At 38.8% G+C, this 20,407-nt stretch overlaps 1 protein-coding gene across 1 annotated transcript in view; it reads right to left on the reverse strand.

Annotated features, from left to right (window-relative positions):
* RYR3 (ryanodine receptor 3) overlaps window positions 1–20,407 on the reverse strand; it is a 577,606-nt gene that overhangs the window by 352,267 nt on the left and 204,932 nt on the right. The window contains exons 22-27 of the mRNA XM_074955741.1: window positions 11,252–11,468; window positions 10,907–11,011; window positions 5,014–5,117; window positions 4,236–4,319; window positions 1,450–1,609; window positions 708–855 (exon numbers count right to left, since the gene is read on the reverse strand). Coding sequence (XP_074811842.1) covers window positions 708–855; window positions 1,450–1,609; window positions 4,236–4,319; window positions 5,014–5,117; window positions 10,907–11,011; window positions 11,252–11,468 — 818 coding nt within the window. The remainder of the gene's footprint in view (window positions 1–707; window positions 856–1,449; window positions 1,610–4,235; window positions 4,320–5,013; window positions 5,118–10,906; window positions 11,012–11,251; window positions 11,469–20,407) is intronic.

The following is a 20,407-nucleotide window of genomic DNA, read 5'->3' on the forward strand; positions in this document are numbered from 1 at the left end:
CTCAGAGCCTTTTTTGGTGCCCTTCTCTTGTGAGCTGGATACAGAGATGGATGGGGCACTAGTGCACTCAAAGGCTGTGGTATGGAAAGGGTCCTCTGAGTCCGGATCTAGGCTGGTCTGAGGGCTTGCGCATCATCAGGAGTCTAAATTTGATTTCTCTGTTTTTTTTCTAGATCTGCTTTTAAAAGATGTGGAAATCTTATAGTTATTAGGTACATGGGTGTCTCCCAAACAGCGGAGGCACTGAGAATGTCCATTGCTAACTGGGATGGACTCTGAGCATGAGAGGCAGTTCTTGAAGCCTAGGTGTCCTGGTATACCACAGCAACGACAACCCCCAAGGGAAGTCCCTCTGGCATAAGCAAGGAAAGTAGGGAGGGGAGCAAAAATACCTCTTAGTCAAATAAAAAAATTATCAAAATCATAAAATTAACTAAATTAACTACACTAACATTAAGGCTAAATTATAATCTGAAAGCAAGCATGCTGGATGCTCAGTCTCTGGCCTATATATATTTAGTATTTAGTGGCCTATATATATATAGTTCTATATATTCTCAGTGTGGAGCACAAAGATCTCATGAGAGTGTGCACAAGCTGAACAATCACTGCTACTGAAAATCTCCAATCAAAAGTGCATGCAACACCTGAAGTGGAGCACACATAGGGACACTACATGAAGAAGAATTAGCATTTACTAGACATACCTAGTTCTTGGTCTGGTGGCTCAATATTATATCCATAACCAGCAAAAGTCCGAACAGCTTCACGAAGACTGTCTCTATTTGATTTCTTAGTACGCTCATCTAATAATGCATATGGCACCAGTCGAGGATTTCGTTTGTTCTTAAGGTCCTAAAGAGAAGTCACAAGAAAGTTTTTCAAGGAAATTGTGTTTTAAACTTCACACAATACGTATGTAATAAGAGACAGTCAATATTAACTTACGCTCTTTCTTTTCTGCATAAAATATAGGCTTGGGGTCTTCCTCCCCCCCAATATAAAAGTCATACTTACATCATAAATAAAAGGCATTTTTATAAATGTAAAAGCTAGTAAATGCAATACTTAAACACAGAAGTCAGTAACTGTTACTACACACAAAACAAGAATGAGGGAAATTAAGGAAATATGTCCCTGAGAAATTTTATAATTAACTTGAGTGTGACACTACTTCTATAGTGTTACTAGTTTAAAAGAAAAACTTAACTTCCTCAAGCCCTGATCCTACAATCAGATCCAAGCAGGTGATCCATGCAATCCATGGACCAACTGCATGATCAAAGCCTATTAAAATTTATCATATATTAGATACAGTACCTGGTACAATCTATGTTTATATTTTTCTCATATCTAACATCCAAAAATGGTTCATAAAAAAGTACTTTAACTATGCTCAAACTCACCAGTTCTACAGCTTTCAAATGTCTCTGACAAAGTGGTTCTTACCTGCTGAATGCCATAGGTCCATCCTTGTTTTATTCTGTCTTTTGCCCAGACATTATGTGCGTTCTCTGCAAGTTTATCAACTAAAACTTCTTGAGAAGGTAACAATTTCACTTCAGAAAGATCTAGAGGGGCAGGTTTATACCCATTTGACATCATGTAACTATAATCCAATAAAAACAATAGTAATAGTGAAAATTATTTTGGCAAACTTAAAAACAAACTTTAAAAAATACTTTTTTCCCCCACAAGGATGGAATTCTTAAATTTTCCATATGGCATTTAGTGTGATTTTCTCCTCTGTCTCCATCCCTCACTCCCCATTTACTTGTGGAATCCATTCTAAGTTATGACAAGACCCATGACATGGAAGTTCTGTGAGGCAGACACTCTAATTTACCATCAACTTGTACAGCACCTAGTTCAATGAGACCCAAATGCTTTCCTGGGTCCTTAAATAGCTGCTGTAAAACAAATAACAAAATGTTATAAACTGTGCTTTTTAGCAGAAATTTAGATTTATATGTTTATATTTTAAATATTAGAAGATATATTTATATTTTGAACATTTCTATAATGTTTGACATGGAGATTAATGGTTTTTTTTAAAAAATGATGTAAATTGTAGAATATAGATTGTATTTCAATTAATATGCTTTCTATTCAAATACACTAGCATCTAATGATTATATACTTTAATGTCTTCATATATAAAACTGAATAAAATAAATAAAACCAAATATTTTAAGACACCTGAGTTTTCTGTAGAGTATTATGTTTAAAATGTAGTTTAAATATATCAAAGGTTTTGAAGACCTTATGTAATGCCGACAGACCCCAGTCCTCAGCGGACACGATCAAACCGGGGACCTCTGTAGCTTAGTACATGAGCATCTACAGCATGAGCTAAAAGCCAACTGGCTGTTAGCTAAGGCTGTAGAGCAAATTCATTTTATCTCTCTCTCTCTAAGTGGTCTCAGTGCCATTAGATGGGACGAACACCAAACCCAGAAGGTGTGTAGGTTACACTTACACAACAAAACAGTCACTGAATAGCATGGATATTATGTCATTTCAGGACTCGGCCATTAATATACAAGCAGTCACTCAAAAAACCTACAATAAGGAACTTCCACTGACCTCAGTGAAGCCTCATATTCTAGCAAGCAGTTTAGAAAAAGATTAAAGCCTTTTGTGCTATGAATTAAACTGTAGCTGTCCTAGAGATACAGTATACTGTGAAGGTACCTTACCTTGCAGAAACCACCAAAGCAACAATCTACTAAAGTGTTTCTCATATGAATCATATATATGACTAACACAGACAGAAACTGGCTTTTACTTTGTTTATTGTAGAAAGGAATAACATCAAAAAAGTTTTACCATGGCTGAAAAATGTTTTTGGCAATTAAAACCTTGGAAAAGGTTTCCTTCACCAATATCATCAAATGGTTCAACGTCATCTCCCACAACATAGAATTACTGAATTTATTGCTCTCTTCAGAATCATAAACTTATTCTTCCTATGTAGAGCTGAATTCATTCCTTTTGCTTACTGCACACGTCACTTTCCTATGCCAGAAAGATTGACCAGTTTGCCTTCAGGATTTTGCAAAAGGATGGGAACTTTAAATTGTGTCAGTACTATGATATTCCCATCAGCAGAGGCTGCCACAGAGATGTGCTGAAGTAGCATGTTTGCTGCACCATGTTTGCCACTTTTTGGGCTGTGCACGTTGCTTGAAGGCCCTTGAGTGGAAGAGACACTGTGGCAGCCTTGCACTAATTCAGCTTCTCCATTCTCAGACTTTCAACCATCAGTGGCCCTATCCTCAAATCAGCTCATTGAGGGTTTAGCGCAAGAAGGAAATAAAAATAAAACTACTCCATTAAAGTTCAGACACAGCCTCCAGCAATGAACTGTACTCTCCCATACAATCATTTGGAAAAGACCTTTTCAAAGGCAAATGCCTTAAAGGAAACTTTTCCTTGCCTAGAGCACTAAAGGCCTGATCTTGAACATATTTATCCCCATGAGTAACCCATATGTATACATGTTTGCAGGATTGGGTTCCAACTTCCTAAAAGTTATCTCCAACTCTTTTTAATACTGAAGAAGTGTTTATTACTATTGTTCATACAAAGTACCATACAAAAGGTAAGTATGCTGAGAATACCTAATTAATGCATAATATTGAATTGTGTTTTCCCAGTGTTTTCCTCTAAATATCAATAGAGGTAGATTAATTTTGTCTTTGTACATTTTTGTATGTAGTACAATACTTTTACCCAAAATGAAAAAGTAAATGGAAAATGGAGACAGTTATATGGAAGAGGAATATACCCTTTTAAGTACAGAACAGTATCATCTACTATATTTTGCTACATGATAAAATAAACTTTCTATTCTGGGGTTACACAAGGCTAACATCACAAGATAAAAAGAGTATGCTAGTTCAATACAGCCACCAGTGCATGGTTATTTTTCTCACAGCCACTCCACAGGGTGACATAATACAGCAAGACTGGCAGTCAGCAATCATCAGTGGCCAGGTGCTGGAACAAAAATTTGCTGTTGCAAGTCAGTATTCATGTGCCCAGGCAGTATATGTGAATATACTGTATATGTGAAACTTTCATAGCCCGTATAGTTAGCATTATCAGCGAAAAATAAATTTTTTAAAAATAATGTTTACCAAAACAATTGCAACGAGTATTTTCTGTTTAAGTAACACACACATAATTAAGAATTATAACCAATGCATGATAATTATTGTTAAGATACATACTTTTTAGGAAGTTTTACTTTCTTAAGATCTTCCTCAGCTGCCAGATTAGCATGCACAATATGACATCCAAGAGCCAAAAGAGTTCTATAAAGACAAAAAGTTCGTTGTTGTAAAATAGAATGAAGTTACAGCTCCTATCAGGCATTAAGGGAAAATAGCGCCTTCTCATGCACTGTTTTGTGTTATTCGTAATTCTTCATACTTGAAGTACTTCAGATGTACCTCTCATTTAATTCCAGATTTATAGGCTTTGGAAAAATAAAGACTTTGATTTAGCAAAAGTCAGCAGAAATAGGATTACAAAATGAAATGAACAGTAGCATCAAAGTAAAAAAAAAAGTACAAACTAATGTTTTAAAAAACATGGGCCAAATCTCGCTTGTCCTTCTGCAACGAGTAATCCCCTGCAAGTTAGACTCACCTGGGACTTTTATCATGAGTAACCTCAGCAGAATTTCTCTCTGTTTTCTCCTCTATATCTCTGCAAATAAATGACCAAATTCTGCCCTTTAAATATACACACAGAACTCCCAATGAAGTCAGCAGAAATTGTATAAATTATTTTGAACGGAATTTGGACCCGATTGTCCATCTGACTTGCACATTTTGGAACCATACAACACACTTAGACAAACTCCGGTAAGGGATGGTCTAGATAGTACTTAATCCTGCCCTGAGTGCAGGTCCCCTCCGGTCCTACGATTCTATGATTTTAAAATGGCAGAATCAACCAAAATATAAAACTTGATTTCTTTTTAATATTATATTTAAAACTCACTTTAGGGTTTCTGTTGACATTTGTAGGTTATAATTCTTCTCTGTTTCAGGTAATTTTGAGAACTCCACGAGACAAGGGTGTTGTCTTTTATTATCATCCCGTATCTATAATAGAATACCAGAAAAAGATATTGTACCGTTACCACACTCAGACTAATTTCAGTACAGCAAAAATAAACTTGTTCCTTGCACAGATAAAGGTTTTACAAACTCTACCATCCATCCTACGATGCCTTATAACAGCTATTCAGTATTATATAAATGAGTCTTTCCATGATAAATTATGAAGTATGGAACACCCCCCTTAACCACTGAAACATAGTGAAAGATGTAAAATCATAGTTAGTGAATGAAAAGGCAAACAGTAGGCTAAATATTGCAGTCCTTACTCTGTGAAAACTCATAGTGCATGTCTGAGCCAAGCTAATTTGCTACTCTAAATTGAAGAGTAGCTGAAGAATAACTCTTCCTCCTGAGTTAATCTAACCATTTCTGTTCTTTATCCTGTGGTGTCAGAGAGATATTGCTTCGTTCTCTCAGCAGCATTGACCACTAAAGAATTAGTAGCATGGTGTGAAGATAAAAAACTCTGAGTTCTTGAGAGGTGTATAATATTTCTTGTCAGCCTTTTGCATGTAGGTGGTATTGTGGCTGAGTGTCCCATTCAGCTTTAGCAGATTCCAATACTGCTTCATTAATTGGAAGCGCTACATATCCTGCCATCTAAAGAGTTTAATAACTTAAGATGAGATTCCCGGATCACTTCCAGTTGGATCTGCAATGCATCAGCTCTTGAAATTGTTTCAAATAATCAGCATAAGAAGGGAGAGAGCACGACAACCTCACCAGGGGACAAAGATGAGATCTTCTCCCCTGGGTGTTGATCATATCTTCCTGCTGTGGCAATTGTTGGTGTGGTTGCAGTGGTAATTCAGGATGCATACTTTCAGTCTCCTTGCTAAGACATTTATGCATTCTCCTAAACTACCTCTATAAGGAGCCCATGGATTCCAGTAATGCCATTGGGAGCCCCATATGGGTCAGGAGGGGAACACCAAAGGAACCTTCCCAAGTCTTATAAGGGTAATGATGAGAATCTCTCCCATCAACATGCTTAAAATATCACCAATCTGAATAAAATTCTGAAAGGGGAGCCACCAGGGGACATATGGGAGAGAACTGTGTATTTGCTGAGACTCTGAGGAAGATGTTTTTTCAACAGATTCCATAGGCAAGACAGAGTATGATTATGTAGGTCATGGAGCCAACCCTGAGCTTGGCCATACTGGGAAACCTGATGGTCCCAGGGATATCCTACTTTCCCTTATGGAAAGGAGGGTATGAGGAGCCAATACAGGGGAATGAAGCTCCTCGGATACTGAAAGTTTTATGGGTAATAAAATTCTACCCATACCAGAGAAGTGGGGGGCGGGGCATATGCTCTTCCATTCCTGTCTGTACCATGCTCTGATATGGCTGAAGACCGAAATGATACTGTACCATCTGTTATCATAGATGGTACCACAAGACCCTGCACCAACTGCTTGGTACAAGTCTAATTCAGTCCCCTTTGCTTGCTAAGCTCCAAAGGGTCCCCAGGAGCAGACTTAGACTTCTGCACTTACTATACATTGCACCACACATTCTTGGATTGGATTTAGTCTCTAAGGTGCCACAAGTACTCCTTTTCTTTTGCGAATACAGACTAACACGGCTGCTACTCTGAAACCTTGGATTGGATTGGTTACTTTGCAGGAACCAACCCATGTACAGCATGTTCTGTTCACACATTGTCCTTGTTCAACACTACTCTTTACCTCATCTTTACACTCCTGGTTTCTCTTGTCCATTGTTATCTTGTTCATAGTAAATGGCTCCCTGGGCATTCCCCCTCTTATCTTAGCTAGCTCAGACATTGTATTTTAGCATACTAACCCATTTACTTATCTGAGCACAAACATTTTGTTTTCAGCCTAATGATTTATTTATCTCCTTAATCCTGTCTTCCAAAGAACGAGGCCTCCCACAATACCTTCAATTACTCATGCCAGGCCTACCTACATTCCACGGCCTTTTTCTCCCCTTTTCTACATAATCCATCCCCTGTCACCCAGTCCCAGCTTCTAACAGTTGGACTTTTAGGGACAACTGGAGCTGAGGTTGCATCCCTGACCATCTTGGCTAGTTGCCATTGATGGACCTATTGTCCAGCTATACCAGGAGGAGGACAGGAGACATTGGATGTGATTTAATTAATCCACAACTTTATTAAAAACTGGCATTATGATATTTTCTGTTTTATTATCTATCCTTTTCCTAATAGTTCCTAACATTCTGTTAGCTTTTTAGACTGCCGCTGCACATTGAGAGGATGTTTTCTGGGAACTATCCACTACGACTACAAGATCTCTTTCTTGAGTGGTAAGAGCTAATTTAGACCCCATAATTTTATATAGTTGGGATTATTTTTTCCAACTTGCATTACTTCGCACTTAACATTGAATTTCCTCTGTCATTTTGTCACCCAGTCATCCAGTTTTGTGAGATCTATTTGAAACTCTGTGCAGTCAGCTTTGGACTTAACTATCTTGAGTAATTTTGTATCATCTTCAAACTTTGCCACCTCACTGTGTACCCCTTTTTCCAAACCATTTATGAATATGTTGAACAATACAGGCCCCAGTTACTGATCCTTGCAGGACTCCACTATTTACCTCTCTCCACTGAGAAAACCGACCATTTATTCCTATCTTTTAATTGTTACTCATCCATGAGAGGACTTTCCCTCTTACCCCATGACTACTTAGTTTGCTTAAGAGCCTTTTGTGAGGGACCTTGCCAAAGGCTTTCTGAAAGTCCAAGTACACTATATCAGCTGGAACACCCTTTTCCATATATTTGTTGGCACTCTCAATGAATTCTAAGATTGGTGAGACATGATTTCCATTTACAAAAGCCATGCTGACTCTTCACTGACATATCATGATTATCTATATGTCTGATAATTCTGTTTTTTATTATAGTTTCAACCAATTTGCCTGGTACTGAAGTTGGGTTTACCGGCTTGTAATTGCCAGGATCCCCTCTGAAGCCTTTTTAAAAAATCAGCATTACGTTAGCTACTCTATAGTCTTCTGGTACAAAAAGAAAAGGAGTACTTGTGGCACCTTAGAGACTAACCAATTTATTTGAGCATAAGCTTTCGTGACCTACAGCTCACTTCATCGGATTGTGGCACCTTAGAGACTAACCAATTTATTTGAGCATAAGCTTTCGTGTAGCTCACGAAAGCTTATGCTCAAATAAATTGGTTAGTCTCTAAGGTGCCACAAGTACTTTTTCTTTTTGCGAATACAGACTAACATGGCTGCTTCTCTGAAACCTGTCTTCTGGTACAGAGGCTGATTTAAACAACAGGTTATATATCACAGTTATTAGTTCTGCAATTTCAATTTGAGTTCCATCAGAACTCTTGGATGAATACCATCTGGTCCTGGTGACTTATTATTGCTTAATTTATCAATTTGTTCCAAAACCACCTCTACTGATACCTCAATCTGGGACAGTTTCTCAGATTCATCATCTAAAAAGAATAGATCAAGTGTGGGAATCTCCCCCATTTCTGCAGTGAAGACTGATGAAAAGAATTCATTTAGATTCTCCACAACAGTCTTGTTTTCCTTGAGTCACCTGTAACACCTCAATCATCCAGTAGCCCCACTGACTATTTGGCAGGCTCCCTGCTTATGATGTACTTAAAAAAAATTGCTATTCGTTTTTGTCTTTTGCTAGTTCCTCTTCAAATTCTTTCTTGGCCTGCCTTATTACACTTTTACACTTGACTTGCCAGAGTTTACTATCCTTTCTATTTTCCTCACTAGGATTTTATTTCCAACTTTTAAAAGATGCCCTTTTTGCCCTAAATGCCTTTTTTTACTCTGCTCTTTAGCCATGGTGGCATTTTATTGGTCCTCTATGTTTTTTTGTGGGGGGAGGGTACATTTAATTTGAGCCTCTATTGTGCTGTTTTTAATTAGTCTCTGTGTAGTTTGCAAGCATTTCACCCTCAGGTCTGTTTCTTTTAATTTCCCTTTAACTAGATCCTCATTTTTGAGTAGCTTCCCTTTTTGAAGTTAAATGCTACTGTGGTGGGTTTCTTTGTCACTTCTCCCCCTACAAAGATTTTTCAATTTAATTAAATTATGGCTGGTATTACCCAGAGGTTAATCTATATTCCCCTCTTGGACCAAACCCTGTGCTCCACTTTGGACTAAATGAAGAATTGCCTCTCCCCTTTTGGGTTCCAGGACAAGCTGATCAAAGTAGCAGTTATTTACCATGTCTAGAAATTTTATGTTTTCCTGTGATCACATATACCCAGTCAGTATGAGGAAAACTGAAATCCCCCATTATTACTGCGCTTTCTGCTTTTTTAGCCTCTCTAATCTCCCTGAGAAAACATGTCTTTAAAGCTATCTTTTAAAATACGAAGAGCATCCGAAAGTCAGCCTAACTTCAATAGCTGGAAATATACTGAAACAAAATAACAAACAATCAAGTGGTAAGCATATTGAAAATAATAGGGTTATAAGTAATAGCCAACATGGATGTGTCAAGAACAAATCATGCCAAACCAACCTAATTTCCTTTAAAAAAAAAAGATTACTGGCCTAGTGGATTGGGGGGAATCTGTAGATATGATACACCTTGATTTTAGAAAGGCTTTTGACATAGTTCCACATGACATTCTCAAAAGAAAATTACCACAAAATGGATGCACAACTGATTGATAGACCATACTCAAAGAATAGTTATCAATGGTTCACTGTTAAACTGGGATGACATATCTAATGGGACCTTACAGGGGGCTGTTCATGGATCTGGTACTATTCAATATTTTCATTTATTACTTGTAAAATGGAGTGGAGAATATGCTTATGAAATTTGTGGATGTCACCAAAGTGGGAGAGGGTGCTAGTACTTTGGAGAACAGGATTAGAATTCAAAATGACCTTGACAAATTGGAGAATTGGTCTGATATCAAAAAGATTAAATTCAATAAAGGTAAGTGCAAAGTACAACACTTAGGAAGGCAAAATCAAATGTACAACTACAAAATGGGAAATAACTGCTTAGGTAGTAGTACTAATTAAAAGGATCTGGGGTTATATTGGATCACAAACTGAATATGAATCAGCAATGTGATGCAGTTGTAAAAAAGGTCAATATAATTCTGGGGCGAATTAACAGGAATGTTGTATGTAAGACATGGGAAGTAACTATCCCGCCCTCCTCAGCACTGACAAGGTCTCAGGTGGAGCACTGTGTTCAGTTCTGGGTGTAACACTTGAAGAAAGATGTGGACAAAGTGGAGAGAGTCCAGAGGAGAACGACAAAAATTATAAAAGTTTTAGAAAGCCTGATCTATGAGGAAAAGCTCATGCTTAGTCTTGAGAAAAGAAAACTGAAGAGGGAACTGATAAGAGTCTTCAAGTACATTAAGGGCTATTATATTAAGGATGGTGATAAATTGTTCTCCATTCCACTGAAAGTAAGACAAGAAGTAATGGGCTTAATCTGTAGCAAGGGAGATTTAGGTTAGATATTAGGAAAAACTTTCTAACTATAAGGATAGTTAAATACTGGAATAGGCTTCCAAAGGAGGTTGCAGAATCCCTGTCAGTGAAAGGTTTCAAGAACGAACTTAACAAACACCTGTCAGGGATGAGCTAAGCATACTTGGTCCTGCCTCAGCGCTGGGGGCTGGACCTCTCAAGGTCCCTTCCAGTCCTACATTTCTATCATTCTGGAATACAGTCTTAATAGTTGGTGGTACTACCAACTTCACATATAATAAGGATATTTATTCCCAAAGAAGTACTCTCACAACTTACCTTTCCATAGGTCCAGCCAAGTTCTATTTTATTCATTCCCCATAGTTCATGGATATTTTCAGCCAACTTGTCCCTGATCTTTTCAAGGTGAAGAGGCAAAACAATCTAAGAAGAAAATATTTCAAGATTCAACAAGAGAGAAGAGACTCAGTAATGTCCAACTTTCCTAAAAGACTTCAACTATAATAACTGATACCAAGATTATTTAACATATTATTAAATACTGTATTGCACAAACAGTATATTGCTAAGAGAGGATACATGCTGGCCTAAATTTTTTACTGCTTATTTTAAGATTCTGGGTAAGATGAATTTTACACTTCCGTTATTGTAAAGTAGGCATACCTGAGTGGTATCTATTGGACAAGGGATGAAGGAAGCTTGGGAGAGGAATTGTGTTGTACCCAGCAAATCCCTAACTCCATCAGAATCTCTCTTATACTCTTTTACTGGTTCCAATTTCATCTTCTCTTTTGGAAGCAAAGCTTCATAGCAGGGAGCGTATCCAGTGGGAGGCAGGAACTTAAACTCTCCATGACGTCCACCCAGTAGGAAACGAACCCTATGCAATTTTGAATGAAAAAGTGAAACATTTAAATAAGAGCCTATAATAACACAGCAAATGGGTCAATTGGAGACAAACTTCAATTTTGGTATCTTTTAAAAATGGAAATCTATAAAGATTTTGACACACTACTTAAGTTTAAGGAATCCCTAAGAATTTACCAAGCACTACTGTTAGTTGATACTATATATTGAAAAATTATAGTCTACAAACTAATGAAAATATTTATGCTTTGGTAAATGCAAAACTTGACTATTTAACTCAAATCTCTATTCCCAAATACACCTGTGTCATTCTTTAAATAAATATCTACATTTTGAGTGGGATATTTAAAAGCAGGTAAGTGATTTAGGAGCACAATTCCAAGTTTCAATAGTACTTGTGCTCCAAAGTCACTTAAGGACTTTTGAAAATCCCACCCTAAATTATCAAACTAAGATTTCCATTTATCTATGATGAACTGAGTAATCAGAATAACCTTGTGCAACAACTAAACCAACAAAATTACTTCACCGCAGATACCATCATTGTAGGTTTGAGTCATGATCCTCATTGAAGTCTCTATTAACATACACGGCTCTCCAGTTCTCCTCAGCCATATATTTTTAATGTAAATTTAAGACTATAGTAATAAATGAAATAAAGGTAGTAAAAGAAAAGCTACCTATGTACCTGGTGTGAACTGATCCCACACCAATAAGGACTAAAAGCAATAGCCATCTACTGGCTGATTGATTGAGTGGCCTGCCTGGAATGAGTTAGTGTCCTCAGTTAATTTCATGGTGAACAGGTGTCCACACCATCAAAATACTATAAAAACTTATACTAATTGACCCGTTTGTTTGTAGTGCAAGAAAGAGGCTCAGGGCTGAACAACAGTTATGGAGAATGAACTACAAATGCTATAGAACAACTGAAGATTAGTAGCAGGGCAATGTGAGCAAGACCATAATAATGTTGCTGATTTGTCTATACCTCTTTTGGAGATAAATAAAATTGTTCTATCTACAGGACTATCAGCCCAGAACTTTTCATGGGTATTAAAATTCCTTTAAAAAAAAAGGTTTCAGAGTAGCAGCCGTGTTAGTCTGTATTCGCATACTAATAAATTTGTTAGTCTCTAAGGTGCCACAAGTACTCCTTTTCTTCTTAAAAAAAACCAAAACAACAACAATGAAACACCCGATTCCTAACTAAGATGAAATATCAGAATAAACCTAAGAAACATTTTGTTAGCTGTAAGATGCGTTTCAGCCAAATACATTCATGCTAATCATGTTCTATTTCTGAAACCACATAATTCATTGAAATTAGATGTGCGAGAGTGTGTGTGTGTGTTGGCGACTGACTTCTTTAGTCAGTTGCACCCTTTTCAATCTCAATTTATAAAGCACAAAAGCATTTTTGTTTTGAAAACATTTGTAACAGCATTATTAATTTCATCCTCAATCTTGAGTGTTCAAAAACAATCCCATACACATTGTAACAGTATCGAGGCAAAATCTTTAGATTAGCCAGCCATTTACTAGATTAATAATAAAGCCTTCCTAATAGTTTCATTCATGCTTATGTCTATAGACAATGAAAACTTGGACAAGAAATCTTACTGTTAACATTACCTTTTAATTGTATTCATACCATAAAACCATAAATTCAATGAAACCATCACCCTATTTAAAATGTTTAATACTGTACCAATTTTGGTGTGTATGTAATTTATTACTCTATATAGTTAGACATTTAAACAGAAATGACCTGCAGTATTAAGTAGCTGATTAATTACTTTATCACTAATCAAAAACATTGCTGATATAGTAACCGCAGCAATGTATACAAAGGCATTAGTATTTCTTTATGGGTGGAGTTCTCTACAAAACTCATGCAATTTAGTCCAAAGTGATTACATTCTTCACAGATGTATATTTATCTCAGCAACAATCCCTGACAAATTAATCATGATAAACTGTAAATAATTAGGTTAATAAGTAACCACAACCAAGTTACTTGACAATAAAAGAAAACAAACTGCAATAACACCACCAATGAATTTGGGAATATTGTAGCTGTTATAGATATTTAAGTGCCAGTTTAAAAAAGTTTTGTAATATAGCTAAGATGGTACAGAATTTAACTGTAATTAGAAAGAGATGTGAAAGTCACTAGTTATAATACAAATCGTAAGCGCTACAAGAGTAATATATAAGAACTAGTCAATATTTTTCCTAAATCTAAGTTTAACACCTTATTTTCACTTTTATATAGGAATTTTCACACTGGTGGAAAGACAAGAGAGAATAAATAAGAAAAGGCAATTTGTTGTACTCGGCTCATGAGGCTCAAACCAACTCCCAGTGAAGTCAGTGGGATTTGGAACAGATCCTTATTGCAGACTACCTATTTATCTAAGAGCTTTCCTGCTTATATTTCAGCTTCTCTTGCTTTATCATGCAGTATTATCATGTCTGCATTTAAAGCATCGCAATCTTTTGTCACAGAACTATTATTTTGCAAATTCATTATGACTTTGCACAGTCAAGGAATTATGATGTGAATGGAATAACAGAGACTTGGTGGGATAACTCACATGACTGGAGTACTGTCATGGATGGATATAAACTGTTCTGGAAGGACAGGCAGGGCAGAAAAGTTGGGGGAGTTGCATTGTATATAGGAGAGCAGTATGACTGCTCAGAGCTCCTGTATGAAACTGCAGAAAAACCTAAGAGTCTCTGGATTAAGTTTAGAAGTGCAAGCAACAAGCGTGATGTTGTGGTGGGAGTCTGCTACAGATCACCAAACCAGGGGGATGAGGTGGACTAGGCTTTCTTCCGGCAACTAATAAAAGTTACTAGATCGCAGGCCCTGGTTCTCATGGGAGACTTCAATCACCCTGATATCTGCTGGGAGAGCAATACAGCAGTGCACAGACAATCCAGGAAGTTTTTGGAAAGTGTAGGGGACAACTTCCTGGTGCAAGTGCTGGAGGAACCAACGAGGGGCAGAGCTCTTCTTGACCTGCTGCTCACAAACCGAGAAGAATTAGTAGGGGAAGCAAAAGTGGATGGGAACCTGAGAGGCAGTGACCATGAGATGGTCGAGTTCAGGATCCTGACACAAGGAAGAAAGGAGAGCAGCAGAATTCGGACCCTGGACTTCAGAAAAGCAGACTTTGACTCCCTCAGGGAACTGATGGGCAGGATCCCCTGGGAGAATAACATGAGGGGGACGGAGTCCAGGAGAGCTGGCTGTATTTTAAAGAATCCTTATTGAGGTTGCAGGAACAAACCATCCCAATGTGTAGAAAGAATAGTAAATACGGCATGGGACCAGCTTGGCTTAACAATGAAATCCTTGCTGATCTTAAACACAAAAAAGAAGCTTACAAGAAGTGGAAGATTGGACAAATGACCAGGGAGGAGTATAAAAATATTGCTCGGGCTTGCAGGAGTGAAATCAGGAAGGCCAAATCACACTAGGAGTTGCAGCTAGCAAGAGATGTTAAGAGTAACAAGAAGGGTTTCTTCAGGTATGTTAGCAACAAGAAGAAAGCCAAGGAAAGTGTGGGCTCCTTACTGAATGAGGGAGGCAACCTAGTTACAGAGGATGTGGAAAAAGCTAATGTACTCAACACTTTTTTTGCCTCTGTCTTCACGAATCAGGTCAGCTCCCAAACTACTGCACTGGGCAACACAGCATGGGGAGGAGGTGACCAGCCCTCTGTGGAGAAAGAAGTAGTTCGGGACTATTTAGAAAAGCTGGATGAGCACAAGTCCATGGGAGCGGATGCGCTGCATCCGAGGATGCTAAAGAAGTTGGTGGATGTGATTGCAGCGCCATTGGCCATTATCTTTGAAAACTCATGGTGATCGGGGGAGGTCCCGGATGACTGGAAAAAGGCTAATGTAGTGCCCATCTTTAAAAAAGGGAAGGAGGAGGATCTGGGGAACTACAGGCCAGTCAGCCTCACCTCAGTCCCTGGAAAAATCATGGAGCAGGTCCTCAAGGAATCAATTCTGAAGCACTTAGAGGAGAGGGAAGTATCAGGAACAGTCAGCATGGATTCACCAAGGGAAAGTCATGCCTCACTAATCTAATTGCCTTCTATGATGAGATAACTGACTCTGTGGATGAGGGGAAAGCAGTGGACGTGTTATTCCTTGACTTTAGCAAAGCTTTTGACACGGTCTCCCACAGTATTCTTGCCACCAAGTTAAAGAAGTATGGGCTGGATGAATGGACTATAAAGTGGACAGAAAGCTGGCTAGATTGTCGGGCTCAACGGGTAGTGATCAATGGCTCCGTGTCTAGCTGGCAGCCAGTATCAAGCGGAGTGCCCCAAGGGTCGGTCCTGGGGCCATTTTTGTTCAATATCTTCATTAATGATCTGGAGGATGGCGTGGACTGCACCCTCAGCAAGTTTGCAGAGGACACTAAACTGGAAGGAGTGGTAGATACGCTAGATAGGATATAGAGTGACCTAGACAAATTAGAGGACTGGGCCAAAAGAAATCTGATGAGGTTCAACAAGGACAAGTGCAGAGTCCTGCACTTAGGACGGAAGAATCCAATGCACCGCTACAGACTATGGACCGAATGGCTAGGCAGCAGTTCTGCAGAAAAGGAACTAGGGGTTATGGTGGACGAGAAGCTGGATATGAGTTAACAGTGTGCCCCTGTTGCCAAGAAGGCTAATGACATTCTGGGCTGTATAAGTAAGGACATTGCCAGCAGATCGAGGGACGTGATCATTCCCCTCTGTTCGACATTGGTGAGGCCTCATCTGGAGTACTGTGTCCAGTTTTGGGCCCCACACTACAAGAAGGATGTGGAAAAATTGGAAAGGTTCCAGCAGAGGGCAACAAAAATGATAAGGGGACTGGAACACATGGCTTATGAGGAGAGGCTGAGGGAACTGGGATTGTTTAGTCTGCAGAAGAGAAGAATGAGGGGGGATTTGATAGCTGCTTTCAACTACCTGAAAGGGGGTTCCAAAGAGGATGGATCTAGACTGTTCTCAGTGGTACCAGATGACAGAAAAAGGAGTTGCAGTGGGGGAGGTTTAGGTTGGATGTTAGGAAAAACTTTTTCACCTTACCTAGGGAGGTGGTGGAATCTCCTTCCTTAGAGTTTTTCAAGGTCAGGCTTGACAAGCCCTGGCTGGGATGATGTAGTTGGGGATTGGTCCTGCTTTGAGCAGGGGGTTGGACTAGATGACCTCCTGAGGTCTCTTCCAACCCTAATCTTCTATGATGCTATGCTGTGCCCACCTGGTGCTCCATCTGGGGAGCGGGGTTGGGGCACGGGGGCTTGCCCCAGTCCACCCACCAGCACTCTATTTGGGGAGTGGGGTCAGGGTGCTAGGGCTTGCCCTGCTCCACCCATCCACCCAGTGCTCCTGCTGGGGAGTGGAGCAAGCCCCATGTCCCGACCCCGCACCCCAGATGGAGCACCAGGCGGGTGGGGGAAGTACCCACCCCCAGACTCTGCTCCCTGGCAGAAGGGCCGGGCAGGCAAAGCGGGTCTTGGCACTGGGGCACCCATTTTTCCAGGGCCCCCCAATTGGCCAGGGCACCTGGGCACGGGTCCCAGTGGCCAATCCGCCACTGCTGGTAATGGACCAAGATCCCATTGTGCTAGGCATATTTAATCATCAGTCTCATACTAGTGCCATATACACAGGGGTAAAATCACGTCATTATTCCCTTGTTTATATATCCAAGGGTCACATGAGCCCTTTTTTTCTCACAGCTTTGCACTAGGAGCTTGTGTTCAGTTGCTTACCCATTCTGACCCCTAAATCCTTTTCAGTGTCATTGCTTTCCAGGATACAGTCCCCCATTCTGTAAGTAGGCCTACATTCCTTGTTCTAGATGTAAAAATTTACATTTAGCTGTGTTAAAACACATTTTGTTTGAATGGACCTAGCTTACCATGTGCTTTAGATTGCTCTGAATAACTGCCCTGTCCTCATCAGTCTGCCAATCTTTGTATCTTCTGCAAATTTCATCAGCAGTAATTTTATATTTACTTCAAGATCATTGATAAAAATGTTGAACCCCTGCAGAACCCCACTAGAAATACCTCCATTTGATGATGATTGTCCATTGGCAACTACATTTTGAGATTATCCAGTTTTTAATCCATTTAACATAATGCTTTACTGATGTTGCATACTCCCAATTTTTAAATCATAATGTTGTGTTGTATTAAATCAAACATCTCAGAAAAGTCTAAATATATTATATCTATGAAGTTACCTTTGTCAACCAAACTTTTATATCTCTTTTACTTTTATCCCATGCATATGTGCGAATGGTTTGTAATGAATTATGATTTATATTATATTATATTATATTATGTAATGAATTATACCCACCACACTCCTAACCCTTCTCCACGATAGGCCAATCTGGGCAAATTAGGAACAAAAGTGTGACAGATGCCTGTGCCCATACAATTCCAATGCCAAAGAGTGAGGCAGATTCAGGAAAAAGAAGAAAAAAGATGTATGAAAAAAGTAATAAGCTTCAGCTGGAGACAGAAGAACAACAGTGGAACAAGAACAGGGACTATCCAAAACTCTTCCCCCCATACAAACCTAAAAATCCTTCAAGAATTCACATCTACCAGGTTCCATCCTTTTTTCTATATAAAGTTTTCACTTCTATGGCTTTCTTCTAGTTTTACTGTTCTTCTCTTCCCTTCTCTTTTTTCCCTTCTTTTCCTGTATTCCTATTCTCCTCTAATTTTTTTACTGCTCTTTTCTTCTTTGTTTTTACCTTCACTTTGCTTCTGCTCCTTTCAGCTTGAGTGCATCCCATTCTCCTTCTTATCTGCTTTCACTGAACACATGAAGAATGATTGCAAGCACCAGAAAATTAGTTATATCTGATGCTGGTATTCCTTCCTTCCAGGTTCATTTACTGCACTACTATTGTTAGCATTAAATCACCATCCTACCTGTATTTAGCAGCCCTGTTGTAAATCCGAGGCTAAATCTGTGTAGGGAAGGGGGTGCACATCTTTATGGGGAAATTTCCACTGGCCCTTTGCTTTTGCTAAAGGGGAAACCACGGTCATCAACATGGCATGTTTCATAAGATCTTCCAACATATTTTCCTTAGTGTAGATATTCCCATTACATTTGCCTATCTCCATTCATTTTAAGTTAATGAAAAATAGTTTATGATGGTTTTTTTATTTCCTGGTTTCTCAATTTCTATTTTTAGTTCATGGAGATAGCATAGATAAAAGGTGAACAGGATTTCTGATTCTGGCATAATATTACCTACTAATAGTATATTAGAAACATATAAGCTTCTTGATTTGCAGTTTATTCAAAAGGTTAAGTAAATTATTTAGCCAATAGAGAATTTAGGCTCAGCACTGAAATTGAAAAAAATCTTATAATTCAATTGGACATATTTTTCTCAAACATATTCCTCAATATCCCAGACAGCTGCGATTACAGCTCTCTCCATTATACATGATTTTTCTAGGATGAATGATAAGAATGTCAAATAGCTAATATTATTCTGTGATACAGAACGGGACTGAGAAATAGAGAGCTCTGTGGTATCAGTATTTAACATACCACCTGTTCAGCTACTAACTGCACACGGCACTTATCTCTAAACATATTGACTCTTCATGTCAAAACATCTGGACCCTCTAGTTTCTCAGATCCTCTGAACAGCTGTGATATATATAAATGTGTTAGAAAGCGCATTTTAATTTAGTCTCAGACTTCACTTCTGTCACTTCATGCTATCTTAAACAGAGATTAAATGAATCTGAATAAATTTAAAGAAACTGAGTTCTCAAGACAGTGGTGCTGGTTAAATCCCTTCCTTGATTATCTGAATTCCAACGGTGTTATATTATCATAGGAGGAGATAGTAGTGCTGCCCACAGTTCATGTTGCTCCACACTTCCCATTATAAAACTTTAGTTTCAACTGTTTATAACTTGGACACACTATAACCATTCGGGCTGAAATTTTCCATGTCAGGTATCTGCCTCAGGCTGAATTTTGTGTGTGTTTCAGCCAAACGGTTCAGCTGTTTCCACAAAATTTTCCTTTTTACCTGTGAATTTTCTTTAATACCCTCCGTGTCCAACAGTCTGTACTGTGGGCATTCCCCCTCTCCCTGCTAGTTGGAGGCAGAGAACAGATTGACAGCCAGCCTGGAGCCAGGATCACCCTTCTGTGAAGAACCAAAAATGACAGCTTCCAAAGCCGAAAAATACTAACTGAATATATTACAATAAGGGCTTGTCCACACCAACTTTTAGCTGGGAAGTGAATCTACTGTGCACTAGTCTGCCGACACTAACTGTCCTGTAGACCCTCCTAATGTGCACAGTTCCTTAGTATGCTCTGATTACCATGTCTGAAACACTCAGAAACTGTTAGGGCACATCAGCAAGTCCACAGGGACAGTTAGATCTTAGCAGGCTAGCTTTAGATAGATTCACCCGCCAGCTTGCTGCAAACTAAGTGGTCATGTAGACAAACCTTTAGTCACCTAAATTTAACATGTGACCCTTGTAACAGAGACTTAGGGAACAAACAAATATTCCTTTACACAAGCATGTATTTTCCATTCTAATCTGTGAAAACAGAGGGAAAAAGCTATAATTCTAAGAAAAATGAATCTTCTCCAGGTGGGCAAGAACATCAGAGGGTATTGGAAAGAAAATTCACAGATAAGTAGTCTGTACTGCAGGATGTGCAAAGCAGTATTCACCCCCAGAAAAGGGGTTGGGGGAGAGGGTTCAAATAATGTACATGGGGACTGACCCCAGATAAATGCTGTGGCAGCATATTCTGAAGTATGAATATAAACAAATAACACAAGTATGTAGGGACAAAATTAGAAAGGCCATGGCAAAAAACACCACCAAACTAGTTACAGACATAAAGGGTAACAAGA

The sequence above is a fragment of the Natator depressus genome, chromosome 6, assembly GCF_965152275.1.
Source record: "Natator depressus isolate rNatDep1 chromosome 6, rNatDep2.hap1, whole genome shotgun sequence".
Lineage (NCBI taxonomy): Eukaryota > Metazoa > Chordata > Testudines > Cheloniidae > Natator > Natator depressus.